Source organism: Sorex fumeus, unplaced genomic scaffold (genome assembly GCF_029834395.1).
Source record: "Sorex fumeus unplaced genomic scaffold, SorFum_2.1 ptg000122l, whole genome shotgun sequence".
In the NCBI taxonomy this organism is placed as follows: domain Eukaryota; kingdom Metazoa; phylum Chordata; class Mammalia; order Eulipotyphla; family Soricidae; genus Sorex; species Sorex fumeus.
In genome coordinates, this window is record NW_026606179.1 from 39,264,225 (window position 1) to 39,282,181 (window position 17,957).

Below are 17,957 nucleotides of genomic sequence, written 5' to 3' on the forward strand. Positions count from 1 at the left end.
GCCACCCCAGCTATTCTTGGGGCCTCTCGAGGCACTTTTGCTCCGGGTCCTCTTGGTCACTTCTCCCACTTTATGTGGGTTTGCTCTATGGAGTTCAGACCTGGATTTGACACATACGTGGCCCGCACTGCACTGCTCCCTGGCCCTTCTCCCACTAAGATGCCGCTTGCCAGTCCAACCCATGCCCCGTGCTGCTCACAGATGGGCTGTTGAGGTCTGGGTTCTCGTGGCCACCCCCACGCAAGTTCTGCCTATTTGCTAGAGACTGCAGACCTCAGCAGCACAGTGTGCTTCCTAGATAACCATACTATTCCATCAACCTCAGACACAGTGCAATTAGTTATTTCATCCACAAGATGGGCTTGTAGAAAACAACAACAGAAAGGCCAATTTGGGGGCCACAGCTATAGTACAACGGGGAGAGCATTTGCTTTGCACACAGCAGACCCAAGTTCAGTTCCCAGCATCCCATATCGTCCCCTGAGCCGCCGGGAGTGATTTCTGAGCACCGCCAGGTGTAGCCCCCAAACAGGAACAACAAAAAAGTCAAATTTGGAATGTGTAGTCTCCTGGCAAAATAGGGAACCTGAACCTTTCCTCCTAAAACAAAAGTCTACACCAGCTTATATAGGTCTTAGAGTGTTGATGAAGTTCATTTATTAGAAAAAAGAGTGGGTTGTGTGAATTTTGACTCATAGGTGTGCAGCATTCTCATTGGCTGAGCTATTGCTGTTCTAGAAAGAAAATACTTTGTTCCACTGGGGTAAGGAAGCAGCATCACTTGCCAGTGAAGATGTGAGACACATTTGGTTCTGCCCCTTGCTGAGTGTGTGTGTTCTCACAAGCTCATCTAAATAGGATGTCTGTGTATTGAGTCTCACATTTGTGAAGGGGAGAGGCCTAGGGCAGGCTTGGCAGAAGGGACTGGGAAGGGCCATGCCTTCGGTCAGGGCCACTCTCCCGGTGTCTCCGGGTGTTTGCCAGTCCTGAAGCCCTTGAGACCATCCTGGGTTTCTGTGAAGGCTGCACTATTCTGGAATGATGGAGTAAACCACCGGCTGGCGAACGCAGGCTCTAGACCTCCCTTCCCAGGGCTGCAGAGATAATACAGCACGGAGGGAACTTACACGTGACCGACCTGAGTTCACTCCCTGACACCACAGAGGGTCCCCTGAGCTCACCAGGAGTGATTCTGAGTGGAGAGTAAGGTCCCGAGTGAAACAAAAAAAGAAAAGGGGAGGGACTGAAAGTTCCAACCATTTAAACCATTGGATTGGCTCTCTTGGCAACCAGCATATATCCTTCTGGGTATTCCAAAAGTCGGTAATTTAAAAAAATTAAAAAAAAAAATTATTGACCTTAGAAAAGATCAAGAATTTTTGGCTGCTGGCCAGGAATGTGCACAAAGACCAGATGTCTATTTATTACTGGATTTAGAATATCACAGGTATTCTCTCCAAATAACAAGGCTTACTCCTTCATTCCCTTTATATCTTTCTTTATTTGGGGGCCTGACCTGGAGGTGCTCAGGACTTACTCTTAGCTCTGTATTCAGGGATCACGCCTGGTGGTGCTGGGAGGTTATATGGGGTGCTGGGAATCGAGCCCAGGCGGGCTGTGTGCAAGCCCACGGTCTTCCCAGTGTACTTTCTTTCCAGCCCCATGTCTTAAACTTCATCTCAGGTGAGCTCTTCCCTGGTCACATTGAAAACCACCTCTCACCCTTAAAATTCTCCTTGCTGCTTCTTCACACCGCACTGACTGTGCCTCCGAACTTACTGCTCCATTTATTTTATCAATTGTCTCTCCCCACAGTCTCTCTCCCGCAGTAGGGGATCATTTTCCTGAAAAGAGGGATGCTTGTTTACTCTTATGTCCATTTATGAATCTCCAGGATTTAAAACAGTGGCTGGCACATAGTAAGGCTTCAAGAAAAGTAAATTCTCATTCCCAGCACCCCCCCTACACACACACACACACACACATACAAATTCCAGTAACGAACAGAAAATTGACGCTGTCTGGCAGAAAACAGCTTACATAGCGAAGTATGTCTGAGCACAGTCTGCAGAGCAAGCCTTGAGGCGAGAAGTTGGGAATCTGGTTTATCCCAGGGAACCGTCAGGGCGCCTTGCCGTCTTCCTAGTAGCGTTTTCAGGGAAGCTTGTAAGTCTGAAGGGGAACGGTGGGTACGTGCAGTTGAGAAGCACGCGTTGGACAGTGCACGGACAGAGAATGGCAGAGCCCAGCATCAGGTTGTGCTTTCTCGGTTGTGGTGATGCAGGGAGAGGTGACTGGACCTTGGGTGAGGCTCTGTCGCCGCATGTCCACTAATTGGTGGTGTCCAGCCAGGGGCCTGGAGTCCTTCACAGCACAGAGGTTTTCTGGAAGGCTCTGACTTGGTCCCAGAACAAAATGAAACAAGCAAAGAACACCACCTTGCTTCCCTAAATAGTATCACTGTCATCACTGTCATCCCGTTGTTCATCGATTTGCTCCAGCGGGCGCCAGTTAACATCTCCATTCACCCCAGCCCTGAGATTTTAGCAGGCTCTCCTTACTCATCCTTCCCAACGCTGCCGTATTGGAGGCTCTTTCAGGGTCAGGGGAATGAGAACCGTTATTGTTACTGTTTTTGGCATATAGTAAATAGTAATAGTAAATAAATGAATTTATGGAATCCAGTAGAGACTGTACCTGTACAGAGCGTTTTAATGCCGTCCCTCTGCCAGCAGGCCCCAGTCACCTGTTGGCAGAACAAATTCAAACCGTGCTGTCCCCACAGGCACAGACGTCTCGCGCTGCTGAAGCAAGTGAGCATCCGGGAGAACTGCTGCTCCCTGTGCTGTGACGAGGCGGCAGACACACAGCTGCGGCCGTGTGGGCACAGGTAGGGGTCGGGCACCTGCACTCCGTCTTGGCTCATGGCGTTGGTCTTGGCCCATCACATTGCTGTTCGGAATGACGGGGATTGCCCCGGGGCTGTCCATCCCAGCTCATGATGTCCAGCATAGATGGGATGAGAAAAGAGTCTGTGGGCACTGGGGGATGGCGGAGAGATAGTACAGCAGGTAGGCATTTGCCTTGCGCACAGGAAACTCAGGGTTTTTTGGGTTGTTTTCTTTTTTTTTTTTTTTTTTTTTGGCTTTTTGGGTCACACCCGGCGATGCACAGGGGTTATTCCTGGCTTGTGCACTCGGAAATTACCCCTGGCGGTGCTCAGGGGACCATATGGGATGCTGGAAATCGAACCCGGGTCGGCCACATGCAAGGCAAACACCCTACCCGCCGTGCTATTGCTCCAGCCCCGGAAATTCAGGTTTCATTACCCGTCACCTAAGCCCCACCAGGAGTCATCCCTGAGCACAGAACCAGGAGGAAGCTGGGAGCACTGCCAGGTGTGGCCCATCAGGGAGGAAAAAAAGTCTGTTTGCTGAGTAGTATATGGCCGTCTTCCAGAAACTTGGATCAAGCTGCTTCATCTGTTTTTGTTTTGTTTACTCACTGTTATGTTTTTCATCTGCCTTTCACTTAACAAAACACACAAGGCTTAAATGCTGGGTGATTCCATTTTGTTTTAAAGGCGCCTCTAAAACTAAATTATGTATGCTTGACATTTTATTTTTTTTCTTTTTGGGTCACAGCCGGCGTTGCTCGGGAATCACTCCTCACTCAGGAATTACCCCTGGCAGTGCTCAGGGGGCCCCAGCTCAGGATGCTGGGGGTCAAACCCAGGTTAGCCTGTGCAAGGCAAATAAAAGCCCTACCCACTGTACCACTGCTCCGGCCCCACCTTCTGTTGTTGAAAGCAGAACCTCCCTTTTATTTAGCCAACTGTTCCTCAGGAAAAACCCAGAAAGCAACTTGAATTCTATGGAACATAGAATTCTGTGTGTCACCGCCAGTGAGCACAGCAAGTCAGATGGTCTCCAGGAAGCCCTCCCAGCTGCGTTCGGAAGGGGCGAGGCCGTGGGCGTGTGTGCTGGGTGTTGGGCAGGAGACTGGCTGTGCTGCTGCTCCAGGCCCGCTCCCTCAGTGCAGCCCCGTGCATGCCCTCTGAGGGTGTTCTGACCCGACTTGCTGTTTCGGGGGGTCTGTCCCACTTGTCTCATTTCCCCAGTCCTCTGAACAGCAGGCATAAGAGCTCCAGCCCTTGGTTTCGACTCAAAAACATTTCAGTTTGAGCACTCTTGGAGGTTTTAGTTAGCAGAGCCTCACAAAGAGGTGCATAGTTTTTAAGGTGGGATGAAAGGGGGGGGGGGTGGATGAAGGGCGGGGGTTGTTTGGTTGGAATTTGGGCCACTCCCGGAGATGCTCAGGGGCTGCTCCTGGCTCTGCACTTCAGGAGCACTCCTGGCAGGGCTCAGTTACTCTTTGGAATGGTCCATGCAAGGCGAGCACCCTCCCCGCTGTACTGTTGCTCCACCTCCCAAAGCTTGGAGGTCTTGACTTCTCCTGTACGCGACCTTACGTGGCTTTCATTGAGTGGTTATTCACTTGACCCAGAAAACCCTACCAAATCTGTCTTGCAGCACGTGGTCATGAGTTCAGATCTCAGTTGGCCCCTATGTGTGGATCCAAGATCCTGGCAGCTATGCTGTCTACAGTTTCTAGCACCGCAAAGTGATTTCTGGCTATACCACGGGTGTGTTTGAGCATGACAGTGGTAGGACATTTGCCTTGCACAGAGCCAACCTGGGTTCAGTCCCTGGCACCCTATTTAGTCGACTGAACCCACCAGGAGTAATCCCCAAGCATGGAGCCAGGAGTAAACTCTGGGCACCTCCAGTATGGCCCCAAAACAAAAAAGCATGTTCAGTCCTACAGCCAGGAAGTATGACCTCTCGCAAGCACATATGTGAACACTACATCTGGGATATGTGTGCCTCAACAAAAATGTCCAACCCATGCGGCTCAAGAGATCACTCAACAGCCAAGGCTCCGGAGTGATTCCTGAGCACAGAGGCAGGAGTGAGCCCTGAGCACTTCCATGTATAACTCAAAAAACTAAACAAAACAAAAAGCTTGCCCCCAACGAGCACTGCTTCAAGGAGTGTGATTTCCAACTCCCGTGGCCAAGTGTGTGAGCACCACAGCTAACACTGTACATGCACCACAGCCACACGAGTGTGTCACCTCTGGTCATCACAGTACTGACACCAGCAATGAAGGGAAGTGGGGGAGGATGTGACAACAGTGAAGATTAAATGAAACTACATGGGGCGGGGGCTGGAGTGATGGCACAGCAGGGAGGGCATTTGCCTTGCACACAGCCAACCCGGGTTCCATCCCTGGTATCCCATAGGGTGCCCTGCAGAGACAGGAGTAATCCCTGAGCATCACCAGGTGTAGCTCAAAAAGCAAAAAAAAAAAGTACGGAGACATTTTCCTCCCTGTCTTACCTTGATTTTTAGCCATGTGTAAGCATGACGCTCCGAGGTTTGGGATGGAAACAGCAGGTCAGCAGTGTGACCTGCGGTGACATCCACCTAATTGTCGTCTCTGCCTTTCTCCTCAGCGACCTGTGCATGGATTGTGCCTTGCAGCTGGAGACCTGCCCATTGTGCCGTAAGGAAATAGTGACTAGAGTCAGACAGATTTCCCATATCTCATGACACACGGGAAGCAGCACCACGGACTTGTTTCTACTCAATTCCAGCCAATGCTGAAAAGAAAAAAAAAAAAAAACAAAGAAAAAATTCTCTAATCAGTTGTACGCACATTGAAACGTATAGCCATGCCCAGATTTTATGCTAAAAGCGGTAGTTTGTCAAAGACAAAATTACAAAATTCTTTTAGTATCTAACCCAACTTGCCAGCCCTGAGAAATTCCTTTTAAGGCCCAGGAAAGCTGAGTGCTCACAAAGGCCTATGGTACTTCCATGAGAAAACAGTAGGAGCCCGCCCTCCTGAGTGCTGGAACCAGACCAGAATTTCTCCACGTTGGGTTCATTTGATTGTTTAACATGGGATGTTTTGTGTCATATTCTGAAGTTTTTATTTTGGGCAAAGTCATTATGGAGAAATAATGACAGCATTTCTGGGTTAAACATACTTCCTGTTGGTCAGAGAAGACACCTGTGTCAGCACGGATCTTGCACTTCGAGCCTTGAACCTGAACCTAGAATCACACAGGTCAATCCGACAAGCGACGCAGAGGACCTGAGAAGGCGCACAGACTGTAGAAGAAAACCCAAATGTTTTATATTTCAGTGATTCCAAAGAACATTCTAGTTTTTTTTAACTGCAGAAAATCGGTGGTATTTTCACATTCATGGTGTTTCTATCCAATGTCAGTACCCACATTTTGTGAGGAAGAAATGTTTGAACAATGCAGGTGGAGTTCTTAATTGCAATATTAGACTGAAGAAAATTTGGTATTTAGGGTATTTTTAAGGTACCATCAAATCAGGTTTTTGTTTTTTGTTTTGTTTTTTAATCAGTATTGTTTTTGGAAGTAATCTACTTTAAAACTCTTGAACTAATAGTCTCCAAAAAACTCTTAGAGGACTGTCTGAGAGCACATATTTCTGTTGTTTCAAATAAATACATGTTTTTGAATAGTGAGTTCAGTCATGGATTGTTGACTGTGTCTTCATCGAAAGTGTTCGCCCTCTCAGGGGCTCTGGTGAAGACCTTCAAGAGTTTGTTTGTTTTTTCTCCCAGAAAATTGGAAGGTAGAATTGTAAATTCCTAGAAGTTATTTTATAATGGTGTACCTCAGCAGCTGCCTTTCAATTGATGCCAAGTCCTTACTGAGTTTATACTTGAATAGTAAATATGTCTTCTGAGTTTTACAGTGTCTTAAGCTCAACGCACACTTTTTCTTATTTCCCCACCCCTTCTTGTTTGGATTTCATTAAACCATTCTATGACAAACAGATTTTCTTCCTGACCGTACTTGTTGGGGTGCTGGATGTTTTTCCATGTCTTCAGTCTTCCATAGTTTCAAAAAAGAAAAATATAATATATATATATATACATATATATGTATATGTATGTATACATGTATGCATATATATGTTCTCTAGCTTGTGGTGAATACAGTAATTTGCATTGAAGAATAAAACATTTCTTGCCTTTTTTGACTAAGATTTTATAACTTTTATTGGTGCCTTCTGCTAAGATTCTAAGACATTATATTCTAATTTAAAGAGTGTTAGGGGCTGGAGCAATAGCACAGCGGGTAGGGCGTTTGCCTTGCATGCAGCTGACCCGGGTTCGATTCCCAGCATCCCATATGCTCCCCCGAGCACCGCCAGGAGTAATTCCTGAGTGCATGAGCCAGGAGTAACCCCTGTGGATCGCCAGGTGTGACCCAAAAAGCAAAAATAAATAAATAAAGAGTGTTATCCAGGGTGGGAGAGAATCAAGTATTAGAAAGACGCAGCAAGGTTAAGCACTTTTTCATATGGTGAGTCTTTACTGAGCACCTAATATGTTCTGGACAAGCTGCCTATGGTAATATATGGAATTCCTTTTCTTAGAGCTTATGTCTGGTGTGGGGGAGTAGATAATTTGTCTTTGTTGTGGTACATTTTCAGTGCCCTGAAAGGAAAGACTAGGGTGCCATGAGAGAGAATCTAGATGGGGACCAGAGAAACCTTATTCAAGGAAATAAATATAGTGCAAACTTAAAGGAGAGGGGCCAGGGAGATGACTGAAGTGATAGAACAGAGACTTAGCCTGAGTTAGAGCCCCCAGCACTGGGAGCTCCACCGGACCCCAGCATCGCTACAGGTGGGCCCTAATTAAGAGAGAGAGAGGTAAAGAAGGGTATGATCAGGCTTCATGAGGATACGCTTCTCGATCTGTGTAACTAAATGAACACAGCACATAAGCAAAGACATTAATGTGGAAAAGAGCACAGTGGGTTTCAGGACACGATGTTAAAACTCCTATAGCTTCAAGAAAAGGAACCAGGGCCAGAGTAATAGTACAGCGGGGAGGGCGTTTGCTTTGCACAAGACCGACCCAGGTTCAATCCCCGGCATTCCATATGGTCTCCTGAGCATCCTCAGGTGTGACCCCCCCCCCCCCAAAAAAAAAGTTGGTGACAAATGGTGTCCTCTGGGGCCAGAGCACTTGCCTTGCACACTGCTTACCTTGGTTTGATTTGAGGCACCACATATGGTCCCCCAAGCAATGCCAGGAATCACCCCTGAGCATTGGGTGTGGCCCAAAACCCTCCAGAAATGACAAAAATGAATGGGTGTGCTCCAGTGTTGGCAGAGGCCAGGGAACGACTCCCGAAGACCATCTTACAAATCCTGTATTTTGCCCTAAGTGCAATAGAAAACAAGCCTTTTAAACATGAAAGTCCATGATGATTTCAAAAGATGACCGTGCTTGTGTTTGAATGGTGCAAAGGACATGGGAAGCTGGAGAGAGCGTTGCTAAAATGAGATCTATCAGTAAGGAAAATAGTAATTCAGCAAAGGTGAAGGTGGCCTATGAATTCAGGGAGATGGAATAAATGAAATGAATAGGTAATAAGTCCAAAAGGAATGTGGGAGTCTATTGGCTTAGTAGAAATTTATCCTTGAATTTAATTAAGTTGGTCTCTTTTCCAGTTCTTAAGTAATAGACCAGTAGGTTCCCAACTTATTTGGCCTACTGGAAAAAAAAAAAATATATATATATATATAAGCACCCCCCTGGAAATTTTCCTCCTTTTTTGTTTTGTTTTTGGGCCACACCCAGTGGTGCTTAGGGGTTTCTCCTGGCTCTGCTCAGTAGGAATTACTCATGGTGGTGTCCTGGGGACCATTTGTGAACCCGGGTCAGCAGCATATCCGGCAAATGCCCTGCCCTTTATACTGTCTCTCTCTGGCCTCATTTGTTTTAACATAGGTAATAGTATTTGTTTGCAGTGTCTGGGCTTAAACCCGCAAACACACAGGATTCATGCAGACAGAGCTTGTGCTCTACCATGGAGCCACATCCCAGGCCATACTGATGTAAGCATTTCGAGTGAAGTTGGAAGCTAGTCTTTTACTGCTAGTATATTATAATAGAGGAAATAACAAAATAAAAATAAGTTGTGACATTTTCTCCAGTGAACATATGAGGAAATGCACCCAACAATTCCAGCTGGAAATTTTTATTTTTTAAAGAGTTGTGCGTGCCCCACTCATATGCCTTGAATGTGTGAGATCCTGAGTTTATCCTCAGCAACACACACACGTGCACATACAGGGCCCCCCTTACGGATGACGCTGATAAAGCTAAAAGTACGTTTGCAGAATGCCAGAGGAGCAAAGATACCATTGTAGGAACCAAAACAGTTTTTTTGTTAGCAGAAAATAATTTTCATGTTTCAAAGTCAGCAAATATTTTTAAAATATTTAATTTAAATTTCAGTTAAATTGGGGCCAGAGTGATAGCACAGTGGGTGGGTAGGTTGCCTTGCATGAAGCTGACCAGGTTCGATCCTCAGCATCCCATATGGTCCCCAGAGTAATTTCAGCAGAGCCAGGAGTAGCCCCTGAGCATTGCCAGGTGTGACCCAAAAAGCGATTTTTACATATATATAATATTTTTTATTTAAATTGTATACTTGTGTTAAGTTGCAAAGTTTTTTAGTGCTTTCTAGCAGCAGCAAAGACTAGAAGGTCCTCCTGGATCCCATATATTTTTATCAATTGAGTGGACACTTTTATTTAGTTCAAAAGAAGTGTGGTTTGTAGAGAAAATAGGTCTTTAGAATATTTTCTGAGTTTGCATTGGGCTTTGTAATCATTCCTTGATTTAAACAGAACTTGGTTCCATAAACACGTTTAGATGCCCGCCTTCTGATTGTCACAAAGCAGAGTATTTTGTGAAATACCTTATAGTCCGCTAATAGCTATTTTATATTAAAAGATATCTCCAATCATTCTGGCTGCCATCTAACCACAGATCAAACTTAAACCACAGTCAAAATCCCTTTAATATGTCATACATTCATGCAACCCTACCATGTGTAGTGATCGAATTGTGAAATCAACTCTATAAAGTCCTTTTCGCAAAATATGACCGTTTCAGAGGGAACTTTTTTCTGACTAACTTCTTCCAAGTGGTTCTGTCAGCTTTTACCATGCCCGGTGAACCCAAGAAAACCAATTCCTGTCCAACCATTGCATGTAGAGATGTGCATATTCCATTGCACTGAGGCGTTCCTTCCACGAGAGGGAGGAACAGCCTTGCAAACCCGACGTCTCTGCATGCTCAGTTTCAAAACCCGAGCCAGCCACGCGAGTTTTGCCAGGTAAGACTCGTGCTCTTAAAGCCTGCCTTAAGAAACGACTCCGTCTTGTCAGTCCATCCCAACTTGCAACTGAAGAAACGGACACTCTGGGCTTCGGTATTTTCTATAAAACAGCTGTGTGCGCTGCAGTGGCCCCGTGGCCCTTGGCCCCGTCTCCGCGCCCCCGGAGGTCCGGCTCGCGGATGCCCGCACCAACCCCCTTTGGTGGTGAGCGCTCCATCCCTTTGCTCACTTCCGCTCCCAGACTTCGCCCCGCCCCCGGCCCGGGCGACGTGGCCCTGTGATTGGCTGCTGCCCGCCGCAGGGCGGCGGAAGCGGCCGCGGTCGCCTAGGCGACGGGAGGCGGGGCACGGCGCGGTCCTTAACGGACGCTGGCGGTTCGGGGCGCGCTGCGGCGGCAGCGGCCGAGGGGGGCCCGGCCGTGGTCGCGAGGCCGCGGCGCGGGGAGCTGAGGCCGGGCCTCGCGTGCAGGCGCTCAGCCGGCGCTGCCGGCAGCCGCCCGCGGCCTCGGTGGGGCTCGGCCGAGCTGAGCCGGGGCTGGGCAGCGGGCGACGGGCCCCCCGACTCGGGGTGGACGCGGCCCGGGAGGGGTGCGCGGCGGCGATGGACACTCTGGAGGAGGAGAGCTTGGCGCTGTCCTAGTGAGTGCGGGAGGGCGCGGGGAGGGGGGTCCCGCCACGACCTCGCCCCCGTTCCCCGGGTCCCCCAGGACGGGGTCTGCGCCCCCTCCGCCACCCCCTTCCCGCTCCTGAGCCTTGGCCGTTAACCAGCCCCCGCCTGAGCTGCCCCGGCCGGGGCCACGGATCCCAAACTAACCACCCCCCACCCCCCGCCGCACCTCCCTTTGGCGTGACTCAGGTCCAAATGCCCCCCAACCCCACGCCCCGTCGTTGGCCCCCGCGCGGGGTGCGCGCGCCCTGGGCGCACAGGTGGTCGCGGGGATGCGGGGAGTGGCCCCTGCAGCATCCTCGCCGCCGCCCTCCTGGGCCCAGGTGCGCTCGTGGCGTTCCTCCTGCCCGCCCCGGATTCTCCCTGAAAGCAGCGGACCCGGGCATTGCCTTCTCCCACGTGGGTGCCGCCCGCCCACCCTGTGTCGGCTTCTGCTGGGCCAGCTGAGAGAATCCGCCTTCTGAATTGTTGGGAGTTGGGCTTCGCGCGCCTTTTTGGTTTTAGTGCATGTTTGACACTGTCTCTTATCTATCCTTCCCCCCCCCCCACCAGTTTTCTCTCTTTTTTGAGGGGTGGGGTGGGGTGGGCACACACCTGGCTGTGCTCAGGGCTTTCCCCTGGCTGGGCTTTCCGGGAGCATATGAGATGCCGGGGTCTGAAATCAGGTGGGCTGCTGTGCGAGGCAAGCGCCCTACCGCACACTGGACTATCACTCGGGCTCCTAGGTGATTGAGGGGCGGGGAAGGAGGGGGGGGGGGGAGGGGTTGTTTTAACTTACTTGAAACAGCAATTAAATTACCGGCCTGTTTTCCAGCTCTTCAGCCTCTGATGCAGAATTTGATGCCGTAGTTGGGTATTTAGAGGACATTATCATGGGTAAGCGTCCACTTGACCTGGGCTTTGTTTAACTCTCAGACTCTTGCTTTGAAGGGTGCTGCAATGAACTCGGAGCTCTATTTTTAAGAAACAACATCAAGCTACATACAGTTGTTGCTGTCTCACAGTACATTATGCTGGTTCACTGTGGTTTGTCTTTGAAGCAGACATCCCGGTACTCCTTAAAAAAACAACCACTAGCCATAGATTCCCAGGCCTTTGGGAAGACTTGTTCAGGTAACAGAATGCAAGTTGGAAGTTACAGGGCTTTTGGCAGTACTTCCCAAAACATGGACCTTTGAGCATGAAACATCTCCATGCCTTAAAACACAGTTTAAAATAACTGTAGGGGCCAGAGCAATAGGACAGCGGGTAGGGCGTTTGCCTTATACCCAGCCAACCCAGGCTCAATCTCCAGCATCCCAAATGGTCCCCCAAGCACCGCCAGGAGTAATGCTTTTTTTTTTGGGGGGGGGGGAGGTCACACCAGGCATTGCACAGGAGTACTCCTGGCTCATGCACTCAGGAATCACTCCTGGCAGTGCTCAGGGGACCATACGGGATGCCGGGAATCGAATCCAGATGGACCGTGTGCAAGGCAAATGCCCTACCCTCTGTGATATCGCTCCAGCCCCTTTTTTTGTTTTGCTTTTTATTTTTAGGGGGTTTTCTATGAGTGATTCTTGAGTGCAGAGCCAGGAGTAACCCCTGAGTATCACTGGGTGTGACCCAAAAAAAAATGTAGATTATGTCCATGAAGGAAGCACAGTGTCAGACTCACTGGTGTTCTGAATTTTCCTGGGTCCTGCATTCTTTATCTGTGAATCCAGTTTACATCCATAAGCCCTGTAGTAACCAGCACCAACATTTTAAGACAAATGGTAGGGGGAGGAGGGGGCAAACTTGAGAAAAAAATCATTATTGACTTATTTTTCTGAGAATTGGGGGGGAATGTGCTGACAGGATCTGGAAGTACAAAAGAAATGATCGATTTTTTTCCATTGTTGTTCAGATGATGAGTTCCAATTATTACAGAGAAATTTCATGGATAAGTACTACCAGGAGTTTGAAGACACAGAAGAGAATAAACTCACCTACACGCCAATTTTTAATGAATATGTAAGTGGACTTCTAATTGAATTTCTAAATGAATATGTAAGTGGATTTCTAATTAGGTTTTCTTAGTACAATACCTGAAATTCTAATTGGAGGAGTTTCCTTCTAGCCTGTCATTTCTTTCTTTCCTCAGCTCTTGAGGCTGTTTCCCAAATATTTCACCAACATTTTTGGAGCGGGGAGGGGTTGGTTTATGGGCCACGCTGGGCAGTTTTCGGAATTACTACTGAATACAGGAAGTGCTCAGGGGACCATATGGGATGCCAGGGTTCAAACCCAGGTCTGCCACATGCAAGGCTTAACCACTATACTATCTCTTGGGCCTCTTATGAGCTTCTCTTTTAAAAGACATTAAAGACATCCGGCTTAAAGCCGTGCTCATATCTGTTAAGTGAAAACTGAGACCCAGATCATGAACTTGGTGGGGAGGCACCAATTTCCTGAGCGCCTTGGAGCTGCCCCTGCTGAGTCCCCTGCCCCAATCCCTATAAATCCTGCTTCCTGTCCAAAAAAGAAAGGCATTGTTTGGCAAATTGCTATCTTGCTGCTGAAAAAAACCAAGACTTGAACTCTGGAACCTCAATATTTTTTTTATTTTGTTTTGGTGCCACACCAGGTGATGCTCAAACTTGTCACTTAGGAATCACTCCTGGTGGGGTCGGGGGACCATATGGGGGCCTGGGATCAAACCCAAGTTGGCAGTGTACAGGGCAGCACCCTCCCTGCTATTCTATGACTCCAGCCCACCAGGAACCTCAGCCTTTTTTTTTTTTTTTTTTGTGTCACACCTGGCGATGCTCAGGGGTTACTCCTGGCTCTGCACTCAGGAATCATCTGGCTGCGCTCAGGAGATCATATGGGATGCGGGGGATCAAACCCAGGTTGGCTGCCTGCAAAGCAAATTCCCTACTCACTGTACTACTGTTCCAGCCCCCAGAACCTTTTTGACCCTCAGAACACTTCGTGGAAGATCTCATTTCTTGAGGATAGATTTATACCTCCACTAATCTTTGTTGTTGTTTTTGGTTTGGGGGCTACTCTCAGCAGTGCTGAAGGGCTTACTCCTGACTGCTCAGAGATCGCTCCTGATGGGCTTGGGGGACCATCTGCAGTGCTGGGGATCGAACCTGGGTTGGCTGCACGCAAGGCAGGAGCGCTCCCCTCTGTCCTATCACTCCAGCCCCAGCCTATGGCTCGGAACAGAGAAGGTCCACTCGGATGAAGGAACCTGGGGCTGCCCCTGTGTGTGAACCTAATGTTACTGTTTGGGGTGTTCTTTTCGCAGAGATTCTACCCAGACAGAGAAGCCCCCACTTCCTGTCCTAGGGTCGTGGGACCTGGAGCTGTCTCTGCACCCCTCTGAGCTCTCGTTCGCTGCCCTTGAACTGCCTGTGGATGCCCCTTGCCCGCAGGCAGGCCAGGCCAGGCCCGGCAGCGCTCCCTGTGCCCAGAGCCGGGTCTGCATCTGTCTGGGGTCTTCCCCCGGCACTCAGCGTAGGGCTGTCTGACACCGGAGCTCAGGCTTCCTGTAGAAGCAGGCCTTGTTTTCCTAACGTGCTGTCTGACCCCAGGTCTTTCCTGCTCGTAGATTTCTTTGGTAGAAAAGTATATCGAACAGCAGCTGGTGGAGCGGATCCCAGGGTTCAACATGGCAGCGTTCACGACGACCTTACAGTGAGTGGGGCTCGTCCCGGCCAGCATGGCTGCACCCTGCCCACCCCCGTCCTCTTCTCTTCTCTCCTCCATGCGCTAGATTCTCCCTGCATGAGCACCAATGCTTAGACTCCTACTGGTCAGGATGGGGTGGGAGGCCCTCAGAGGCTGGGAGTGTGGTCACCCACACCGCAGCCCACCTTGAGGGAGCGGGCAGGAGTGTGCGGTCACTCACACAGCCCACCTTGACCCTCTGCAGGCACCACAAAGATGAAGTGGCTGGTGACATCTTCGACATGCTGCTCACGTTTACGGATTTCCTGGCTTTTAAGGAAATGTTCCTGGACTACAGAGCTGTAAGTCACTCTGGCCATTCCTTTGCCTTGCCCCTCTGAAGGAGTTTCTCGGGAGAACCGTCACTCTGCGCCCCGGCCTCTCCTCGGAGAAGGCTGGCCGGCAGGCAGTGAGCCAGGCATCAGGAGAGTGAGCCTATGTGCTCGGCCCAGCCTGGATCCTAACCAAACTGTTTCATTCTCCGGTTTGGGTGAAGCCGGCCCAAACTCAAACAGCAGCTCTCAACCTGCATTGTTCTCTCAATAGGAACAACAAATGTTCTTTAGTGAAGAAAGTTAGTTTGGAGAGGAGAGTGTGGGTCAAAGCTATAGTACAGCGGGTAGCGGGGAGGGTGTTTGCCTTACACACAGCCAACCCAGGTTCAGTCCTCAGCATCTGGTACGGTCCTCCGAGCACCATCAGGAGTAATTCCTGAGTGCAGAGCCAGGAGTAACCCCTCAGCACCTCTGGGTATTGCCCCCAAAGAAAATTATTTTTAAATGAGTGACCCCATCTGTGCTGAGCCAAAATGCAAAATGACTTCCTCCCTGTTCCACGTGTCCCCGTGGTAGCCCACCCTCCCGCTGACCAGCCCCTTCCGATGCCAGGGTTCATAGCTATTAAGAGCGCTCACGATTTCCCCTTTTTCCTCATGAAATTCTTTCTGTTCCACATAGGAGAAAGAAGGCCGGGGACTGGACTTGAGCAGTGGTTTGGTGGTGACGTCCTTGTGCAAGTCATCCACTGTCCCCGCTTCCCAGAACAACCTGCGGTCATAGGTCCTACCTGCAGGCGTGGCGGGTTCTCAGCAGCCCCTCGGAGGCCTGGGAGCCGCGTCAGCTCGTGACTGCACAGCACTATGTCTCAGAAAGCCCGACTGCCCCACGGGTCTTCGTTAACGTTAAGTATTGCTGGGGCAGAGCAGACCCACCTGACCCTCCCAAAACCCTGTTTCGTACTCAGTAACGCTGGAGCCTCTCTGGCTTCTGTGTCCACAAGCATCCCCCCTTGGGGGTCCCTTCCTAGTGTCGGAGTGTCCCACCGTGGAAGGAAGAACCCAGCAGCGCCATAACTGGTCCCCGCATGCATCTGTTCTGTGCACTCAATCTTAGAAGCACCCCCCGAGTTTTAGTCCTGCGGCCTCAGTGGGGTTTGGTGTCCCTCAAGTCAGCTGCCTGTCTTGGGGTTCCTGAGGCTCCGTCCTCTTACCAAGCCAGTCTCGGCTTGAGGAGTCGGTGGAGAGAAACATCCTTGATCTGAAAGCTCCCTGTGAACATCAGTCCTGCGTCTTCTAGTTGCAGTCTTGCATCACGGTCCCGTCTGCTGGCTCTGCTGCAGCCCCACAGTTTCTAGCGCTCTCTTTCAAGCAGTTTTGTTAAAAAAAAAAAAAAGGTTTTAGAGATGAACACTCGGGCTACCCAGTAGATCTCACCTTGGGTCTTTCCCGATCACCCACTTCGAGATCAGAGTATTTTGTGCCGTGCGCTTTCTCGGGTCAGTGCCGTGGAAGCTGCAGAGACGCCTTCTCCGCTGCCCTTCGTACGTGCTGGGTGCCGGGACTCCTTGCTTATGCGGGAGCCAACCAGACTCCTTGTCTTACAGCGTGCTGAGTGCTGGCGCAGGTTTGTACTTCAGACCCTCTCTGCAGAAGTCCGTTCTTTGGCTTTCCTGTTGGCAAGGCCCTGCAGTTCCCTCATCCTGTCAGAGGCCTCCTACCAAGATGGTGTTCGCTGGGCCAGCATACCTGCTGCCCCCACCGTCCCGGGGCAGAGAGCAGTGCTGGACAACAGGCCACACGTAGAGACGGGGTTATGTTAGAACAGTCATTCCGATCCCAATATGGGCCTTCCAAGTTTCCTTTTTTTAAATAATCTGTACGAACTTTTTACTTGGCTTGTTGAAGTTTTGAAGGATGACCTATAGGCTGTGCTCTCCTGTATGGGTGTGTCTCTTATTAAATACTTTTGTACTGTAGTAAAACGAGCTATTCCACAAGAACCGTCACTCTCAAGGACTCACCTCCTTTCTTCCTTCACAGTCGCTGTGGCCAGCAGGGTAGCACCCTTTGAGCTTTCCAAGGGCAGCTTCTCGGTGCCCCTCTCCCTGCCCCTAATGCTCTGGAAGGACTGCCCATTGCAGGCGGGCATGACCCACTGGCTACTCTGTCTGGGAAAAGACAAATGGGCACGTTCAGGGGGCAGGTGAATGAAGAATGAATCAGAGGGAAGCAAGGAGTCCATTCACCCTTCCCCACTCAGGGAAGTGCAAGCGCGTCTTAACACTAGGAGATTGGCTTTCAGGGGGCCACACCCCATGGGGTTCAGGACTTCCACCTGGCTTTGCGCTCGAGAATCACTCCTGGTGTGGATGGGAATTATATGGGGCACTGGGGATCAAACCCCATCAACTGGGTTCACGGTAGGGACCTTAGCCTCTATACTCTCACTCCAGGACCCTTCCTGGTTCATTTTAGAACAGGCTAAAAATCTCTCTCTCCACACAAGGGCCGTGGCATCAGTGCCACCCATGCCTGAGAAGGGGAACTGCCGTTCTCTGTCCCCCTTGGACGGTCATCCTCCCATTGCTCAGCCTCCCCATGGGAGACTGTCCACCCAGCACCTGCTCGCCCTAAACCAGGTGACGATGTCGGATTCAGTAGCTCAGCATCGCCACAGAAACAGTTTCAGGTGAGGGGGGACCCTGTAAGACTTGTCTGGTGGGTTCAAAAATGAGCTGATCTTTAAAGCTAAAGTTTGGTGGGGTTGGAAAGAGTACAGCAGGCAAGGCACGACGCAGGTTCGATCCCCGGTCCCCCCTGTGGGCCCCCAAGCCCTGCTAGGAATGATCCCCCCAAGGGCAGAGCCAGGAGTACGCCAAGGGCACTTGTAGGTATGGCTCAAAAGCAAAAAAAAAAAAAAAAATTAAAAGCTTAACTTTTAGGGCTTACTCCTGGCTCAAAGATAGAGCATTTGCCTTGCATGTATGAGACCCTACATTCAACACCAACACTGAAAAAAAAAAAAATCTTGACCCAGGAAGATGGTTGGAAAGGCCTGGAGTG

General features: G+C 49.9%; 2 protein-coding genes across 2 annotated transcripts in view; both read left to right on the forward strand.

The window, feature by feature from the left end:
* The window catches only part of RSPRY1 (ring finger and SPRY domain containing 1), a 54,535-nt gene extending 47,652 nt beyond the window's left edge, over nucleotides 1–6,883 (forward strand). The window contains exons 14-15 of the mRNA XM_056137201.1: nucleotides 2,786–2,890; nucleotides 5,519–6,883. Coding sequence (XP_055993176.1) covers nucleotides 2,786–2,890; nucleotides 5,519–5,615 — 202 coding nt within the window. The 3' untranslated portion in view covers nucleotides 5,616–6,883. The remainder of the gene's footprint in view (nucleotides 1–2,785; nucleotides 2,891–5,518) is intronic.
* Nucleotides 6,884–10,645: 3,762 nt separating this feature from the next.
* Nucleotides 10,646–16,876, forward strand: ARL2BP (ADP ribosylation factor like GTPase 2 binding protein). Its single transcript, XM_056137206.1, has 6 exons — nucleotides 10,646–10,890; nucleotides 11,733–11,794; nucleotides 12,807–12,913; nucleotides 14,499–14,584; nucleotides 14,823–14,919; nucleotides 15,574–16,876. Exons 1-6 carry the CDS (start codon nucleotides 10,853–10,855, stop codon nucleotides 15,673–15,675), a joined length of 492 nt encoding a protein of 163 aa, XP_055993181.1. The 5' UTR covers nucleotides 10,646–10,852; the 3' UTR covers nucleotides 15,676–16,876.
* The last annotated feature ends 1,081 nt before the right edge of the window (nucleotides 16,877–17,957 follow it).

Bases quoted from the DNA above. Each gene is read 5' to 3' on its own strand.
- ARL2BP (XM_056137206.1), top strand. From the start codon at position 10,853: ATGGACACTCTGGAGGAGGAGAGCTTGGCGCTGTCCTA. The intron at 14,585-14,822 runs GTGAGTGGGGCT...GACCCTCTGCAG, and splicing joins GCGTTCACGACGACCTTACA to GCACCACAAAGATGAAGTGG. The intron at 14,920-15,573 runs GTAAGTCACTCT...TGTTCCACATAG, and splicing joins TGTTCCTGGACTACAGAGCT to GAGAAAGAAGGCCGGGGACT.